Source organism: Cololabis saira, chromosome 16 (genome assembly GCF_033807715.1).
Source record: "Cololabis saira isolate AMF1-May2022 chromosome 16, fColSai1.1, whole genome shotgun sequence".
Taxonomy (NCBI): Eukaryota; Metazoa; Chordata; class Actinopteri; order Beloniformes; family Belonidae; genus Cololabis; species Cololabis saira.
In genome coordinates, this window is record NC_084602.1 from 29,200,383 (window position 1) to 29,219,457 (window position 19,075).

Below are 19,075 nucleotides of genomic sequence, written 5' to 3' on the forward strand. Positions count from 1 at the left end.
GTCATAATGCAGGCAGCACAGTTTTTCCCCACTGGAAGCTATCCTATTCGCTACTATCTCAGAGAAATTGCAGACTATTCCTTTAAATGTGATTTCAGATGGTCAATAAATAAAAATCATAGAAATGTGGGAAATGCAGCTTTAAAAAAAAATTCTGGGGGAGGGCTCTCATTTGGACCCCCCCAATGTCTATACCATGGTTACGCCCTTGAGAAAAATAGAGAAACATATTTGATTTGATTTATTTTATTTTTGTACATGTAAAAAAAAACACTTCATGAGAAGTTTAAGAAAACAAAACAAAGAATTTCATCCTTTAAAACTTGCTATCTTAATTTACATGTGCCAAAAAAGGAGTAGGAAGAAGTGTAACCTTATTTAATCCTACCCCCATTCACTGGTCATTTAACCTGTATTTATAAATACTCACACACTGTACTCACACTATATATATATATATTCAATTCAATGTTATTTATATAGCGTCTAATACAACAGGTGTTATCTCTAGACGCTTTCCAGAGACCCAGAACATGAACATAAACAGGAACATAAACCCCCGAGCAATTATTACATATATATTATGTATATATTACATACACATATAATTTGCTGCCCATTTCTGTACATAAATATACATAAATCTACCCATTCACCCAATAGTGTTATATCAGGCCCCTAAAAGCCGCTAAACCATATTTTCTCATCAACATCAACAAAACATGTTATTTTATTGTCTGAAAAATGGTTCAAATATGTTATTGTTGTTTGTTACTTGAAAAATTTTAAATATGTTTTGTTGATGAGAAAATATGTTTCTCTATTTTTCTTATTTTTGTGAGGGGGATATATATATTGTTTTTCGGCACTACCTTGTTCTCTATAGCTGATATAACATGAATTACTCCTATGTAGGATCAATAAAGTTCTTATTTTTGCCATCATATATATATATATATATATATATATATATATATATATATATATATATATATATATATGATTCTTTTCTGTAATATCATAAGATAAATTACGCCTTAATTCTTAATTTGTTCTACTTGTACATACATATATATACATGTATATACATATGGCGAAACTGTAATTTTTTCGAAAAAGTATTTATCTTCAATATTTTTATTAAAAAAAAAAAATATTTTATTATTTTGAACGATTAATGTTAGCAGTCACTATTTACTTATATTATATAATATATATATAAGTATAAAAAAAAATATATATATATTGATATATATATATTAATTAATTTCTTTTTTAAATTAATAAAAAATTAATAAAAATAAATAGACAAAACAGATTAATAAAATAACACACACACACACAAATGATTAATATCTGGAAAATAAGTAACACTGATATAATAAATAAAAAAACAAGCAACAAATAAAACACACTGAAATAAATAAATCAACTTTTTTTTTAAAACAAGAAATAAAAAATAGTGAAGATAAATACTTTTTCGAGAAAATTACAGTTTCGCCATATGTATGTACATGTATATATATGTATGTATAAAGTAGAACAAATTAAGAATTAAGGCGTAATTTATCTTATGATATTAAAGAAAAGAATCATATAAAATATATATATATATATATATATATATATATATATATATATATATATATATATATATATATATATATATATAAAATATAAATATGAGACCCTTTGTGGCACAACACATATTCATTCATTTTGATAATTCAATTTGATAAATAATCTACTTTATTAGTTATTAATAATTGTTGAAGGACAATCATTAATAACTCTTTCATAACTGAACCAGCACCCCCTTTGTGGCCCAACACAGTATATGTATAAAGCTTCATACAATGATGAGAAAACTGGTTTATAGGATTCTGGGCTGTCATTGGAACCTCCGAGTGTTAGGGACAAAAAAAAAGAAAGAAACTCAGCAACCAAAGAGACATTTTATTTTTATATCTCATTAAAAAAAAACAGTTGCTATGACATCACAGGCGTCTTGCAGGGGACCGGATCCCGGGTCCCAGAATCACAGCAGGGGGGGTCAGATGAAGGGATCACACCACTCCCTCAGGGCCCGAGTGCAGAGCAGCCTGGTGGATGTATGGACGACGCCTGTGTTGTCCTGCAGCCAAGCCCTGACCCTAAGCCCTGAACCTGTCCAGGACCCAGAACCAGAAGCAGAACCTTATAGGCCTGAGAGACGGAGACCAGAGAAAAGTTCAGGACCAGTGCAGAACCACGGGGGGGGGGGGGCTCAGAGGTTGAAGTTACACTACTCACTCAGGGCCCGAGTGCAGAGCAGCCTGGCGGATGTCGACGCCTGTGTTGTCCTGCAGCCAAGCCCTGAACCTGTCCAGGACCCAGAACCAGAACCTTATAGGCCTGAGAGACGGAGACCAGAGAAAAGTTCAGGACCAGTGCAGAACCACGGGGGGGGGCTCAGAGGTTGAAGTTACACTACTCACCCGGGGCGAGTGCAGCGCTGGGTTTGCCGGTTTCCGCACCACTCCGTCATGGCCCGAGTGCAGAGGCCGGCATGGTAGGGGTTGGCGCCGGTGGTGCGCTGCAGCCAGTTCTTGAACTCCTCCGGGTCTCCGCCCAGCAGCACAAACTCAGCCATAACCCTTCCGGCCTGAGAGACGGAGACCAGAGAAAAGTTCAGGACCAGTAAAAAACAACAGGGAAGTTGACCTTGGGGGGGGGGACTCACCGTGATGTAGCCATCGTTCCTCAGCCTCTGGCCCAGCACTGGCCCGATCCCCGGCAGCGCCGTCACCGGCTTCTTCATCGACTCACGCACGAAGTCCCGGTGCTTCCTAGTAGTGGTTGGCATTCTGCTGCAGGAAACAGGTTCCGTGTTTTATCTGTCGCTATCAAACAACGAGGTGGTGTCCTGTGATTAGTCAAATGAGATGCCGGCGCCACGAGTCCTCTTTCCCGCTGCTCTCCGCTCGGTTTCTCGCGTTTCAAGATGGCCGCGGGGGCCGTGGCTTAAGAACTCCCCTGTGGGTGGCGCGTCGCTGGTCCGGCCTGTTGATAGGTAGCCCACGCACTTGCCGCCTGCGACTCTATTTTGGCGTGCAGGCTATCAGCCAATCAGAGGCCACGTGGAGGGCACGTGGTTTGTTTCGATTAACACCCGCCCCAACAGTCCGTATCAGCCAATCGGAGCATGGAGGAAGTTGCGTGGGTAGCGAGGGATCGGGAGACATCGGGAGACATCGGGAGACATCGCAAGACTAGTCCACGAGGCAAATAATGGACAGCCAGCCGGATAAAAAAAAGAGAAAAAAGGCAGCGCCGAGAGGGAGAGAGAAATAAAAAAAAATGCCAAAAATGTATTGACTTTCAGGCTACACAGTGTAAATATGTAGCCTATAAGCCCTGGCCTTGAAATGAAAATAAGGATTGAGATTTTAAAATTACTGATTTACAAGACACTTTATTATAATTATTATTTACTGATTTTGAAATGATTTATTTGTGTAACAACATTATTAGTGTATGAAAAATCACTGTAAGCACATGTTTGCTATTCAAAGGTGGTGATGGTGATCACACCAGTCCTGCTGCTTCAGGAGAAATTGGCAGAAAGTACTAGATTCTCCAGGCTGTTCTAACACCGGTCATATCAGACTGTTATAACATCAGTCAGATCAGACTGTTATAACACCGGTCAGATCCTCCAGACTCCAGGCAGCCTCTGCTGCAGTCGAGCCCATGACCCCGCCCACGCTGCTGACTCACAGTCCCAGAGAAAATTCTTTGAGAAGTTCTGAGTTAGAGTTACAGTTAGAGCCTGTTAGCAGGAACAGAAGGAACTAAAGGCACCGCTGTACAAGGAGGGGGGCTGATGGCTGATCTGGCTTTTCGGGGACTGATGCATCAGCAGGTCCAGCCAAATCTCCACTCAGATCCCATTCTCTTCTAAATTTCTGATACACCCTATTTTTTTTTATCTAATCATCCCATTCCTTCTCAATATTAACTTTTACCTTGATCTGAGTCATACTAAAAGTTCCCCCTTCTGGAAACCCACATTCTCTAGACCAGTGATTCACACTTTCTAAACCCGAAGGCCCAACTTTCTGACACATCTTTGGAGTATCTGGAGGACTGTCTGGCTTAACAGATCTGTTACCTATCTCAGTCAGAACATCTCCTGCTGCCGCTTTCTGCCTTCGTGTACCAACTACACCGGCGCAAAAGTCATAAATGCCGCGTCAATTAGTCCTCTATTTTACAATAATTGAAATGAGGAACAATTCACTTAAACCCGCCAGACCTATTTTATTTCCTAGGGTTGTTTAGGTCTGCACATTCACCCTAATATTCAGACAGTCCTCTACTTAATCCTAATTAAAAAAGAGCTCACCGTGTTGCCTCTAACTGGAGTTCTCCCAAAGAGAGGTCCGAGGATCCCAGCAGTGTTCCGACGTCGGGGTGGTGATTCCTGGTCCATCCTTTCCATCGTCAATCGCGGTAGGGCTGAGGTAATTTATCCTCAGGAAGGCCAAATCACCAGGGTCCTCTCCTGACGAAGTTACACTTCAGATCCTGCCAACAATGCCAAATTGTCGTGGAAATTGTATGCACTTCCACAAAGTGAAGTACTGATCCTTAACAAAACTACAACACCGGAGAGCTCAAGATTATCCAAGTTTATATAACTGGTGCATCCAGGAGAGTCCACGTTCAGCAGGCTGGACTTTGAGTCTGAGGAAATGTGTTGTTACACTTCCTTTTATACAGTAATGGGTGAGATCTTGATAGGACATTGAAAAAATGGTAATTCAATGCAAATTGTGTTCTCCTTTCAGCTGACACATGCTAGTAACATGATAGCCCTGCCTGACAGCAGCATAGGGGCCAGCTCTTCTTGGCCTTTGTTAATATTTGCATTTAAACTGCTGATCTCCCCAGCTGTTGGAAAAATACAATGTTTGAATTTTTCCATGACAGTGCTATAGAAATAAATAAAGTTTAAAGTTTGCAGTTTAAAATGCACTCCAATATAAGAATAAGGCCCCGTTTACACGGAGCAAAAACGGTGGTGTTTTCATGCGTTTTGGTCGTTCGTTTACACCAAAACGAAGCTCAAAGTCTCCAAAAACCATCATTTCTGAAAACTCCGGCCAAAGTGGAGATTTTCAAAAACTCCGTCTTCACGTTTGCGTCTTAACGGAGAGAAACAGACATTTAGGCTTAAGAACGTCACATTATGAGACAGAAACGTCACCAGCGTCATGAGTGACACCTGTGGTTACAATTAGTTTGGCCACCGTCAATATTTTCTTGTATTTTACCTGTTTAATATTCTAAAGTCACACTTAAAAGTAACTCCACTTCTCTCTCACTCCAAACCAAAGACTCTCGTTCATCTTGGAAGTAAAGCCTGATTTATGGTCCCGCGTTAAATCGACGCAGAGCCTACGGCGTAGGGTACGCGGCGATGCGCGCCGTACGGTGTGCGTCGCCGTGTACCCTACGCCGTAGGCTCTGCGTTGGTGTAACGCCGAACCATAAATCAGCCTTAACTGGAAGTTACACGTGTCATTTGTTGATGTTTTTTCCAGGATTCTGATTGGCTGGCATGACGTTAACAGCGTTTTCATGCGGGTTCGTGTAAATGAGGATATTTTTGAAAACGTAGAGGGGAAAATATCCGTTTTTGTAAATACCCGGCTACGTGTAAACGTGGCCTAAAACACTCACCTAATGTAACTCTTCAACTAGCAAAACCAACTAGGACCAAACCTAACAATTAATCTACAGAGGGACAGCCTTATTACACACACACACACACACACACACACACACACACACACACACACCTACTGTGATTTCTAAGGTTGGAATATACAGTAACTTTACTGGTGTATTTGTGATGGTACTACTTTAATAGAAGAGAATAAAGGTTTTATATAATAAGTAGTGTCAAGGTTAGAGCTATACATAAATAGCCATGTCATGTAGAATATCAACATCATCACACTAATGAACCCCAACCTACAGTAAATCCAAGGTTTCATGTTGGTGCTGGGATACATAACAGCTAGTCAGCAACAGACAGATACATTCAACAACACAATCGCTTAATAGAATAATGCTGTAGTGTCAGGAAAGCTGTTATTACAAATGAGAACAGTTTATGTCAAAAGGCCGCGTCTGGGGCCGAGATACGGAGCGTTGACAGTGAGGAGAGGAGGATGTGGTGGTTAACTGGTCCAGCAGGTTCTCAGCGCTGTTGCTAAGCAACCAACTTTATTAACGTGCAGGAAGAGAAGAAGTGGGGAGCCTGTTAGACTGTTTATGCAATCAGAATGCAGAACATGATGCACGATTTGTATGGTTTGTTTTGTGTATTTATTGTTTCCGTGCTTCAACCTGTTAAACAGCTTGTTGCACAAATTGGAAATAAAAACAATGTCTGAAAAGTGAGGTGAAACCGGGTCATGGGACAGAAAGTTGTCCCGACCCGACCTCCTGATCTGCTGCTCCGTGTGGAAATCTGGCTGTGACACATCAGTAAACTATCTTGGTGTTATTATTGACTCTGATCTGAACTTTAACTCCCACATCAAGTCTATAAGAAAATCTGCCTTTTATCATCGGAAAAATATAGCAAGAATTAGAGGCTATATGTCCAAACAAGACCTAGAAAAACTTATTCATGCCTTCATTTCTAGCAGGTTAGACTACTGCAATAGTCTCTTCTCAGGCCTCCCTAAAAAAGCTATTAAACAACTTCAGCTCATTCAGAATGCTGCTGCTAGAGTTTTAACAAGAACCAAGAAAGCTGAGCACATTACACCAGTTCTTAAATCTCTGCATTGGCTACCAGTGTGACATAGAATAGATTTTAAAATACTCCTGCTAGTGTACAAATCTCTTAACGGGTCGGGCCCAAAGTACATCTCTGATATGCTTTTACACTATGAACCCCCTAGACCTCTTAACCCAATTGAACAAATTAAGATTGAACTGACAGAAATACTCCTTGAGGCAAAGAACGAAGAATGGATTTCTCAAAATGAACATGACTTTCTTTTGTGTCGGAGCCCAAGAATCCCCTCCTTCTACATGCTTCCTAAAGTGCACAAGAATTTGGAGAATCCACCCGGCAGACCAATAATCAGTGGTAACGAGTCAATCACAGAACCAGCTGCTCAAATTGTTGATTTTCACATCAAGCCATTTGTAGAGACCTTGCCCTCATTTATTCAAGATAGTACATATGTATTCAATAAAATCAAAGTTATCAAGAACATTGGATCATCTTTTTTAGTAACCATGGATTATAGTTTATAGTTTTATTTGGATCCCTATTAGCTGCAGCAAAACTGCAGCTATTCTTCCTGGGGTCCGATACATAATTTATTAACCTTTATTTTACCAGGAATCTCTTTTGCGAGGGAGACCTGGCCAAGAGGCTTAACTGGTGCAACAACAATAAAATCAATTTAACAACAACAACAACAAACAGTGCAAACAACATTACAATACCTTACATTAAAAATAGCAGGTGCACATTTCTGTTAGTTTCTGTTTAAGAAGAACCTTGAATTCACCCAAGGAGATGAGTCCAGAAAGTTGAAGAGAGTTCTGAATGTGGTTCCAGGACCAGGAGCAGCGTAGGAGAACGCTGCTTTGCCAAGTTCTGTATTAATCCTAGGAATTTTATACAGCTTCCGTGTGGAAGAGTGGGAGCTGTACACACTGTGAACTGGAGACAACAAGTTGGAAAGATATGTGGGGAGTTTATTCAGAATGGCTTTGTAAATAAAAATAATCCAATGGTGTTGTCTCCTCGGGGTCAGTGAGGGCCAGGAGACCAGAGAATAGAGAACACAGTGATGTGTCCTAAACGCTGAGTTGGTAATAAAACGTAAAGCACTGTGATAAACTGTATCAAGGCAATTAAGTTTTGAGGAGGCAGCATGCATATAAATAATGTCCCCGTAGTCCAGAGTGCTTAAAAAGGTTGCCTGTACCAGTTTTTTCTTGGCAACAATGTTAAAACAGGTTTTGTTTCTATAATAAAACCCCATCAAAGCCCTCAGTTTATAATATACAATACATGACAAAAATTAAAAGCAAACCTAAAGAGGTAGTAAAGAAAAAGAAAAGAAACATAGGAAAGAAAAAAAGGAAATTCTATATGTATAGTACAGTACAGACCCGGCGGCATGGGCGGGCATTGGGGGGCTGTGCCCGCCCACGGAGTCAGCCGTGCCCGCCCTGGAGTAAAAACAAATTTCTCTGTTTATAATAAACAGAGAAATTTGCTTTTAAGCAAAGCTCTCAAGTCTCACGCATTGAGCGTGAGACACACGCATGTCAACCAGTTCACACGCTCACACGCCACACCTGACATTTCTCACGCTGAAAAGTGATATAGTCGAGCGCACAGAAATTAAAACTGAACGGGCGGGGCGGAGGCAGATTTCTCTGCTGAGTTTACAGCGGTTCCGCGTCAGCGACCTACCTACTGTACTATAGTATAACTCAGGGGTGGACTGGCCATCTGGCGTACCGGGCAATGCCCGGTGGGCCGAGGCACATTTTTGGGCCGGCCCGCACGGGCCTGTGATTAGAGGGAAAAAAAAAAAAAAAAAACTATATTAAAAATATATCTGTCGACCGCGAAGGCCCATTGGTTGATTTTTTGAAGGACATTGACCTAATCCAATAATTTGTCTCAGCCCTCCTCGGCCCGCCCCTCCCTGCCCTGCCCCTTGACCAAAAACAGGTCAGAACATGTTCAGACAGCGAGCGAGAATGGAGAGAGCATCGGTACAAAAGCGCAAGGGGGGCGCAGAAAAATTGAGGGAGAAAAAAAAGAAAAACCTAAAAAAAGATGCACAAAAGTGTGCTAAACTGACAGATATGTTTGCTGCCCCATCAACATCAGCAGCAGCAGCAGCAGCGCTTGCAGCAGGGCCAGAAAGGGTACAGGTGGATTCGGAGGAGGAGGAGGGGACGGGGGGGACACGTCCCCCCAGATTTATAGTGGTCCCCGATCCGTCCCTCCCACCCACTGTCCCTATGTAACAGCCTGTCCTAACTGCATGAGAGCGCGCACTGCGTTACATCGGACGCTCTCTGTCCACGCTGAAAGCGTTATGCCCCCCCCCCCACCCGTTCTTTTGATTGACAGCTGAAACTCGCTTTGTAGGCTGATTTATGGTTCCGCGTTACACCAACGCAGACCCTTCGGCGTAAGGTACGCGGCGACACGCACCGAACTCTGCGCGTCGCCACGTAACTTACGCCGTCGGTTTTACGCGGAACCCTAAATCAGCATTAACCACACTCCCCGCCCGTGCGCTCCTGAAAGAAACTCCTAAAAGAGTAAAGAGACAACAAGTAAAAGATGGGTGATTACTTCACTTGTAATCTTCCTACGTTTGTACTTTCTAAACAGAAAACAAGCTTGATATTGTGATATTTAAATGTTCTATTTTCTTCCTGCCGCTCGCATTGAAAGCTGGTTGAAAGCCGGTGTTATGAGATTTCTTCCTACCCATAATTTTTTCCTACTCGAGTTGACTGCGCATGCGTATAGCAGCAACTTCAGACTTCAGAAGGCCATAATATCCTGCTACCTGATCACCGCGGAAGAGAAAAGGTTAGTTTATTGTATTTTAATACTTTGTATGGACAGTATTTAATGCATATACGTTTGAGGGACAAATCAAATGCATGTCTTTATGTCTGTGCGTGAGTGAATGTGCTTTTCCAGCTGTATTAAACAGCTGGAAAAGTTATTCAGTTTTGTGCCAAAAGCAGTGATAGAAATCAACAGGTAGAGCAGGAAATGGACAGACCACCAAAGGTTAACTGCAGCATCCAGCAAGAAGGTTTGATTGATTTTATTTATTATAATTTTTGGCTACGGTAGGAAAGAATTTTAGGTAGGAAGAAATCTCAGAACACTGGTTGAAAGCGCTGTAGGAAACAGTCATGGATGAGGAACGGCTGATCCAGTTAGTTGAAATGAGAAGTTATCTCTATGATTCCTCCTCATTTCACTACAAAAACTTCAATAAAGTGGCAGAAAGAAATATTATCCTATTATTATATTATTTTTTTGTTAACAATTTTTTATACATACATACATATATATATATATATATATCTATTTACACAAAATAGTTGGAATCCTTGGTCCCCCCCAGTTCAAAAATCCTATCGTCCCCCTGCATGTAGGCTGCTGCGCTTGATTTAAATTTTTGAATCAACACAATGTGCACACATATCTCTGGTATGTTGTGTGCCTCTGCATATAAGTCATCATCGTGGGCCGCCATGACCAAAAATGCCAGGGCCATTTTTTGGTCCCAGTCCAGCCCTGGTATAACTATACTATACTATACTATACTATACTATACTATAGTATAGTATAGTATAGTATAGTTATACTATAGTACAGTAAAGGCGACCACCAGAACAGATGCCCCCTGCTGCAGTATAGTGTAGTACAGTGGTTCCCAAACTTTTTTTGCCAGGCACCCCTTTTGTACATAACAGAATTTTCGAGCCCCCCCGACCTCTACACAGACACACACATCTTTTGCATTCAAATGCGACTGCAATTTATTTCATATATTGAACATATGTGCGAAAAAACTGTCAATCTCTGTAAAAATAGATTTTCAACCTGACCAGCTCCCAGAGATTGAAACAACAACAATACAAACAGGAGCCAAAATCTGAACATTTGCTCTACAAAAATTACACCTTTAATCCCCACATCTTCTCAGTGATGTGAGTGGGCTTGCTTCATGTGTGCAACACATTTCTTTTTTTTCCTTTTTACTGTACAACACAGTATGCTTTACTTTTAACATATTTTTTTCCAAAAATCCCTGAGGAAAAAAAACAGCAGCAAATAATCAAAATTTCAACAATTGCTTTGCAAAAATGTCAGCTTTAATCCCCACACCTTTTCAGTGGGTGGGGTGGGCTTGTTATAGATCCTCCATATTTCCTGTCTCTCTCTCGCTGCACATATGTATTGAAGGCAAAATCTTAAAGAAATAAAAAAAAAAAAAAAAAAAAATTATTAATCTACCTTCCAACCTCGCCGCGCCCCCCCTGCAATAGCTCCGCGCCCCCCAGTTTGGGAACCACTGGTGTAGTATATTATACAAGTGTAGTATAGTTATAGTATAGTATAGTATAGTATAGTTATACTATAGTACAGTACAGGCGACCACCAGAACAGATGCCCCCTGCTGCATTCAAGCAGACAGCTTCCATCCACCATGGCTGACAGATAACATTCCTTTTGGTCAGTTCCATAGACTTAAACGCATCTGTGACTCAGAAGATCATTTTGAAAGAAATGCTCTAGATATGAGTCAAAGATTTAAGAAAAGAGGGAAAAAAAACATAAATACAGCATATAATAAAGTTAAAAGTTAAAAGAGTTACTGGTTAAAAAACAGAGGCAACAACAGAACTCTAATCAGGTATACTTTCTCACGCAGTATAGCAGTGAAGCAAAGGGAATTAAACAAATTATTGAAAAAAACTGGGATATATTGAAAAGTGACAATTTACTCAGAGAGGCACTTCCAGATTCTCCAAGCATTAGTTTCAGGAGAAAACACTCAATGACAAACTTGTAAAAGGCCATCTTCCCCTGTACAACAGAAGACCTGGTTGAGCACGAGATCAGGTAACTACAAGTGTGGTAATTGTAATCACTGCAACAATATGATAAAAACAAATGTTTTCACTGATGTCACATCAGATCATAAATATAATAGTAAGTCATTTATTAATCGTAACACTTCTTTTGTAGTTTACAGACTTGAGTGCCCATGTGGTAACTTTTATATTGGCAGGACAAAATTCAAACTGAAGGTAAGATTGGCTGAACACAAACATGCTATAAGAAATGGCAACCCACTATATCCTGATCCATCCATCCATCCATCCATCCTGAACAAATTCCTCATGTGGAAGTTTTATTACGCCATCATCAGGCCCTGTTTAGTCGTACTAGTTTGTGTGCATTTTAAATATAAGCATAGATATATAGCTACAGAGGTGTATATGTATCTATGAAATATAAGTGTGACACATAAAGGCCACATTGCCAGTGAGTTCATAACCTGTGGTCTCACACTTTGACCGCATCAGTACATGTGAGAAAGTGATAAATATAGGTTAATAAGTTAGATTTAAATGGTGTTAAATTCTTTTGTAAAAATGTAAGGCTCTTCGCTGTGTCACAGGTGTAGTAGCAGCTGCCAGGAAAATGTTTTACTGCACATTTCTACCCACTTAATCAAAAAAAACAAAACAAAATAAAAAATACTCAAGACAGAAATTACTACCGCTACATGATTTGGGTCACCTGAAAACAACTTCCTGAAAACTCAGATTACATAACGTCTGAATCTGATTTGCGGTAAGCGTTTGTCAGCTTTTCAAAATAAAAGCCAACAACTGTTAACCAATCAGCATCAAAACAATCAGACCAATAATGACTGAGAAGGACATTATTCAAAGGTTCAGAGGAAGTAGAGGAGACTGGAGCTTTTCACCATCAACATCCAAGCCACTAAAAGGGCACAAAATGCACACAATACAATAACTGTCCTCTTGACCCCACAGTTGCAAAACTGCTGTGGGTTATTCACTTTTTTTTGGTTACTACAACCTTTTTAGTATCAAAAGCTACTTTCTAGGGGCCATATGAAACATGACTGTTATTTTTGTTGTACAGTAGTTACTTTATTATCACTTTATATTTGGAAACATTTCTGACCTTTTTCTTTGCAGGATATGAGAATCAAAATGGTCACCGTCAGGCATTTAAGAAAAGAGGACAGAGGGAAGACACTTGCTGAGATTGTGGCAGGGCTATTGAGACAAGGGAACAACCCAACGAGAGGTAGAAGGAGTACAGCAAAATACTTAACACCAAAGGAAGCAAATAAATGTGCTCTTGTTTTCCCTTGAAATGCCCGAGTCCTGGACAGATACAGATGCTTGAAAGGGTGTGAGCATTCTCCGATTGACAACCTTCAGCAACCCCCAGTTTTACCCCTCTTTTTCAGACTGCAAAAGAGGAGTAATGCCGTCAAGGTGGATGAAGGAGACACTTTTTATTTATTTTATCAGGCATTTTGTGGAAAATGTAAAATGCACTGAAGAAAGACCCTGTCTCCTTCTGGGGGAGACCATCCCGGCCTCAATGCTGGGGTCAGATTTCTCAGTATGCCCTGTTCACACCGGCTATTTTTAGGTGAGAAGTACGAATGAAATGCCACCCTATCCTAAAACTGTTCACTGTATACAATCATGTATTGTTCTAGTGGCTTTTCAACTTTAATCAGAGGCTGTACATCTCCAACAATGTAGTCCATTATCAATGTGTCTCCCTGTTGCTGGGAAATGTACCCATGGTAAATGTGCTATCCTTATTTCAGCCCAATCCCCCAGGATGCTGTACTCCAGAAGGGGATGAGCAGACCCCACTTTCTGAGGAAGATGAGATCCTCTAGAGCAAAATGTTGGAGATCTTTTTCAGACTCAACAACATGATGAAGACGGCTGCAGAGGCGTCATACATACATATTCATCATGGACAACCCTCTCCACCAAACGCTGGACAGTCTTCTCTAAAAGACTGCTGTATTTGCAGTCGTAGCGACCACAACAGGAAATCCTTCCTACCTTAGTGAGCACTATCTGCAACAACTCAACTCTATCTGACAGAGAATATTCTTGAGCCCTGAGTCTCTTTATTATCATACTTTTATTTAATTTATTATCAAAACAACCCGGGTAAGAAGTATGTGATTTTGTACAGTTTCATATACAGGTTATCTCTCTTCCTGGTATTTTTTTTAACCATCTTATACTGTAAATCTATCTATCTATCTATCTATCTATCTATCTATCTATCTATCTATCTATCTATCTATCTATCTATCTATCTATCTATCTATCTATCTATCTATCTATCTATCTATCTATCTATCTATCTATCTATCTATCTATCTATCTATCTATCTATCTATCTATCTATCTATCTATCTATCTATCTATCTATCTATCTATGCCTGCCTCATCTATTTTTTTGTATGTTAGTTTCTGCTATCTAAATTTGCGTGTTAACCCTTGTGCTGTCTTTGGGTCAAGGAAGGGTGACGGGAGAAAAGAAGGAATGAAGGAAGGGAAAAAAGATGGAAAGAAGGGAGGAATGGAAGGAAGGGAGAAAGGAGAAAAGAAAGAAGTAGGAAAGGGATTACAGTTTTTCTCAGTCGCTTTGGTACATTTCTCAGATCATCCTCGACATTTGCCAAACAGTAAGTGCATTTCTCAAAACACTTCGTACAAATAGCAAAACACCATGGATTACCTGCAAAAGCCAGTCTCTTGCTCAAAATCCTTAGTTCATCTCTCAAAATTAAATATCTGTGTCAATGAACGTGTCAGTGCATCAGAATCACAAGTGCTTGTGTCATTGTGTACGGATAATACAGTCAAATTGCTTAGTCTTTATCTCCCTTAGTCTTATGGCATTGTTTTGTACAACCATGGTGCAAATAGCCTCCTCCTGTTCAGGTGTGAAAAGGGGCCCTCTGCCACCCCTGTGAAGTTGTCTTGCAGTCCTATGTGGAAAAAAATATAGTAATGCAAAACACAAAATTGAGTAAGATAAAATGTCACTGTATATATTATACTTACTGTATATTGTAAAATGAAAGTAGAATACTGTCATATTGTATGAAGCATTACAGAAAGTATACAGTATTACAGTACAGTGCCTATTGTTAGATTACATACCTCTTCTGTCGACGAAAAGTCTGAACGATTGAGGACACAGTTGTTCTCCCAACATTTGGCTGCACCCTTCGACCAGCCTCGGCCATTGTAAGCCCATGATTGAGAACATGGTCTACAAGTGTAGCTCTTATCTCATCAGGAACGCGCATATGTCCTCGGCCTCTTCTGCCTTTTCCTCTGTTTTGCCTCCCAACTCCTCCGCCACGCAGCCTCACTCCTCTTCCTCTTCTTCTTCTCTCTGGCTGTTGACCCCGTCCAATTCCTTGTCCTTCCATTGTCAGACATTGTAACATTGTGTTGTGCTCCGGCTATACAGTATGTATACTTGCCAGCTGATAGTTCATGAGATGCACCTTTGAGCTATTTCAAAAAACTGGTTGATCATTGGTTGATCTAATGCTTGACATATTTCCCTTCATTACAGAAAGTCAAGATTCACCTGGGATCAATTTACCAATTCAGGCCAGATTTAGAAACAAAGTCTAATGGAAATGTATAGAAATATGCTGACATATTATGACAACTTGTTCAACCATTTTGCATGTAAAGACTTATGCGATGAACTAATGCCTAAATGTTGTGGGGGGTGAGACTATTTAACAGAGACCCATTATAATACATTTTGATCAACATGACATAAACAACTGATAATGTAGGAAACAGCAGAAAATTGTACATTATCATTTGCATGGATGACAAATGCATTTGCAACTTGTTCAAAGAAATGAGAAACTGCTTTTCTGATGTGCACAAGTGACACAATGATGTGAACATTGAACAAGTAGTTTTGAGAATTCTAATTCTGATCTGAGAAATGTACCAAAGCGACTGAGAAAAACTGTAAGGAAGGGGGAAAAGATGGAAGGAAGGGAGAAAGGAGGAAAGAAGGAAGGGAGTATGAAAGGGAGTAAGGAGGGGAGAAAAGATGGAAGGGAGGGAGAAAGGAAAGAATGGAGGAGGAAGGGAGAAAAGGAAAGAAGGAAGGAAAAGCAAAGAAGGTAATAAAGGAACGAATGACGGAAGGGAGGTAGGAAGAAAAAGGAGTAAAGGAGGGTAAAAAAGGAGGAAAAGAGGAAAGGAAGAAGAAAGGAGAGAAAGGAGAGAGCATGGCAGGAGGAAAGAAGGATAGAAGAATTGGGTCATTTTGACCCAAAGTAAGCACAAGGGTTAATACGAAAGTTGAAAGAACTAATGATGTAATCGACACAACAGCGCGTGACATTAGTCACCTGACTTTCTCCAGTAGTAGACGCCGCCTGCAGAATGCGCGCATTTCCTCTTTTCCTCACTTCCTCAGCAGCTGCTGCAGATCTGGGCATTCAGCCAACCTGTTCTGTCACGGGTTTTTGTGAGATCAGGTTGTTGCATTCAGAGAAGTCAGTGCAGACGTACAGACCTGTTCACTCCAGTTCATCGCAACTTGGAGAAATGACACAAGGAAAGATGCTATCTGTAGCAGCGTGGATTGCCTGTGAGTAATGTTTTAATTTCATGACTTTCAGCTACTGTTAAAAGTTTATTTATCTTGGAGCTTCATTGCGTCACCCGGTGTGTGAAACGGAGACCAGTTTCATTCAAAGCGAGTTTAGATTTCCATTTCATTGTATCGCCGTCTGTTATTTGCTCTTTAAATCTTTATTGAGACATTTGTGGATGAAGTTTATGTTTGCACGTGGACCAGCGATAAAACTGAACTCAGAACTCCGTGTTGAGGAATGACGACGTGACGTCACTGACCCAGATAGAGATTTTTTCTACTTCTGATGAGTTTTACTCCTAATTGTTTCTCCCCGGTCGTGTTTCCCACTTTTCATTTTTACAGCTTGCATGTGGAAGAGATCTTTTAAAGTTACAGATTTTAATAGCAATTACCTCCTCACCCCCTCCCAGATGTGGTGCAGATGCAGATCCCCCTCAAACACCAGAGTTCATGGAAAAATGTGTCTTTTCTTTTCGTGTGTGTGAGATCTGAGATGTAATTTGCCTCGAAGGACGACAACAAACTGCTTCATTCGTGGCGCAGTTTAAATTTTCTGCAGGGGAATCCCACAAGGAAAAACCCACTGACACTTTCTAGCAAAGAGAAAACAAACACACACACACACACACACACACACACACACACACACACACACACACACACACACACACACACACACACACACACACACACAATAACCACCACCATTCATGGGGCCCATTAGGGGCCAAATGTGTTTTCCTTTATTTATTTTAGTTTGTTTAGAGTAGAATGAGCCCACTACTGTTCAATTATTATTTTTATAAATCACGATGACAAATTATTTAATATTGCATGAATATTGTGAAGAGACAATGGCCACTACAGGTTTTTCCTTTGTTATAGAATAAATTGAACAATTAAGTGTACCGTCAGAGGTGAGTTTATCACGGTGTCAGCTCGACACACCACGCCCTGTTAATCGATGTGTTTTCTGCCAGATACCTGTCTGATAACACTTGGTCATAATGTTTTGGCTGATATTTGCCATGTTGCCTTGTGTGTGCAGTGGGATCAATAACAAGAAGCCTAAATGCTGTTCACCAAAAGCATTGTAGTAACACTGATAATCCAGCAGCATACACGTGTTTAGACTATCTTTGTCTGCATAACTCAAAGATGGTCATATCTAGGCTTTCACAAAATATCTATATCTACAATAATTGTTTGTTTTTTTCCTCCACAGTCTGCGCATTCCTGGTTTCTGGAATTGAAACCGTCCTCAAGTGCAACGTCAGCCAGGATTCCAGCGGTTGGACGTACAGGATCTCAGATGAGAATAAGAAGTTAACAGGCCTTTGTAAATTCCAGTGGATCAATACAACTGTAAGTTTCAACAGCTGCCCAGGATGCATTTTCTTCCTGTTTTCTTTGACCACCACAGTTTTATAACTAATACAAATACAGTTTTTACTCTAAATTTTGTAACAAAATATATCTGTATCACGCTGTATCTGCCCTGGAAACTTCCAGGTTTTTATAATTGTTTAGAGTGACAAGCTACTGTTTTGTTTTTATTCATTGATTTTAAGCGCCATGTGATTGCCACCGAGAAAGACCAAGCTGGACCGGAGTTGAACACCCTGAAGGATCCTCGATGTCTTGGAAACCTCACTCTCAAAGCAACCTGCAAGGTATTTAACTCTTCATATGCGGAAAAACAAAAATACTGCATAGTTAAATAGCTGTTTTAATCCAGAAATGTGAGTGATAAACAAGGAATTCATTTAAACATGTTATCCTTTTCTTCCTCGTCAGGCCACCATTATTATTAATGTTTTTTATTTTCCTTAGGAAAATGGATATGCTGCTGATTACATTGCCTACTGTACTGGTGAGTTTAATCTGCAATCAGTGCTTTTTTAACTTTATAGCCTGTTTTATTGTTTGTGTCATCCTCTCAGGCAGCATTTAACTGTTGGCCAAGGCTGTCAACATTGAATTTTAGTGCGTCATTTTCCTGGCTTGCTGCCCTGCCTGTCGGTGTTTGTCTGATGTCACCTGTCATGTTGCCTATTAGTTTGTCTAGTCATAATGTTGCTTTTTGTGCATGGCTTTTTATTCTGTGTTTAGTGCTTTTGTCTTGTTTGTTTTTGGCCTGTTAGTGTGTTATTGTGTCTTGTGTTATTAATGCTGATGTTACTGTTGCTGCTTCATGTTGTTCTGTTTTCGTGTGTAGCAATTGTCTGTTGTTGAGTTTATGTTAACCTGTGTGTTGATGTATTTTGGCTTAGTTTTTAGCTCTTAATCTCTATTCTGATATAGCCTTTTATTCGGAAATGTTTTATCGATTGTATCTAATAATTCTTTCTTTTAGGTTGACTATTTTTACACCTGTCCAGGGACAGCGGATGTAAAATAGCCTTTTTGGCTAATTCCGACACATTTTACATTGGTTTAAATGTGTTATTAATGTGCATTGTGCATTTTTATCTAAACCTTTAAATAAATAAATAAATACAAATTCATTGATTGTCCCATAAAGTAAATATGAACTTTATTTACTTGAATACTTTAATCTACTGTCTTCTTTTTGCAGACATCTGCAGCAAACTGGCTCCCCTTCATGAAGAGACAGGTAGGGGTGAACATGCTGGTGGCTGGTTGATCACAACTTATCACAACCTCACATCAGCACAGTTTGACTTTAAAACAATGGGAAGGTTGAAAAAACAACAAAAACAAAATTACATACGTCATCAGCAGGGCTGTAGCCAGGAAGGTTGCATAATG

At 40.1% G+C, this 19,075-nt stretch overlaps 1 protein-coding gene across 4 annotated transcripts; it reads right to left on the minus strand.

The window, feature by feature from the left end:
* Window positions 1–1,936: 1,936 nt before the first annotated feature.
* On the minus strand, window positions 1,937–4,681 carry LOC133462497 (barrier-to-autointegration factor-like protein). 4 transcript variants are annotated; one of them, XM_061743768.1, is made up of 5 exons: window positions 4,388–4,681; window positions 2,723–2,846; window positions 2,478–2,644; window positions 2,293–2,394; window positions 1,937–2,205 (listed from the first exon to the last, which is right to left on the minus strand). In XM_061743768.1, the coding sequence occupies exons 2-5, from the start codon at window positions 2,843–2,845 to the stop codon at window positions 2,154–2,156; spliced, it is 444 nt and encodes a 147-aa protein (XP_061599752.1). In that variant the 5' UTR covers window position 2,846; window positions 4,388–4,681; the 3' UTR covers window positions 1,937–2,153. The 4 variants fall into 4 exon arrangements, with proteins under 4 accessions (XP_061599752.1, XP_061599753.1, XP_061599754.1 ...); XM_061743769.1 differs by having other exon boundaries at window positions 2,723–2,849; XM_061743770.1 differs by having other exon boundaries at window positions 2,723–2,882.
* Between the last annotated feature and the right edge of the window lie 14,394 nt (window positions 4,682–19,075).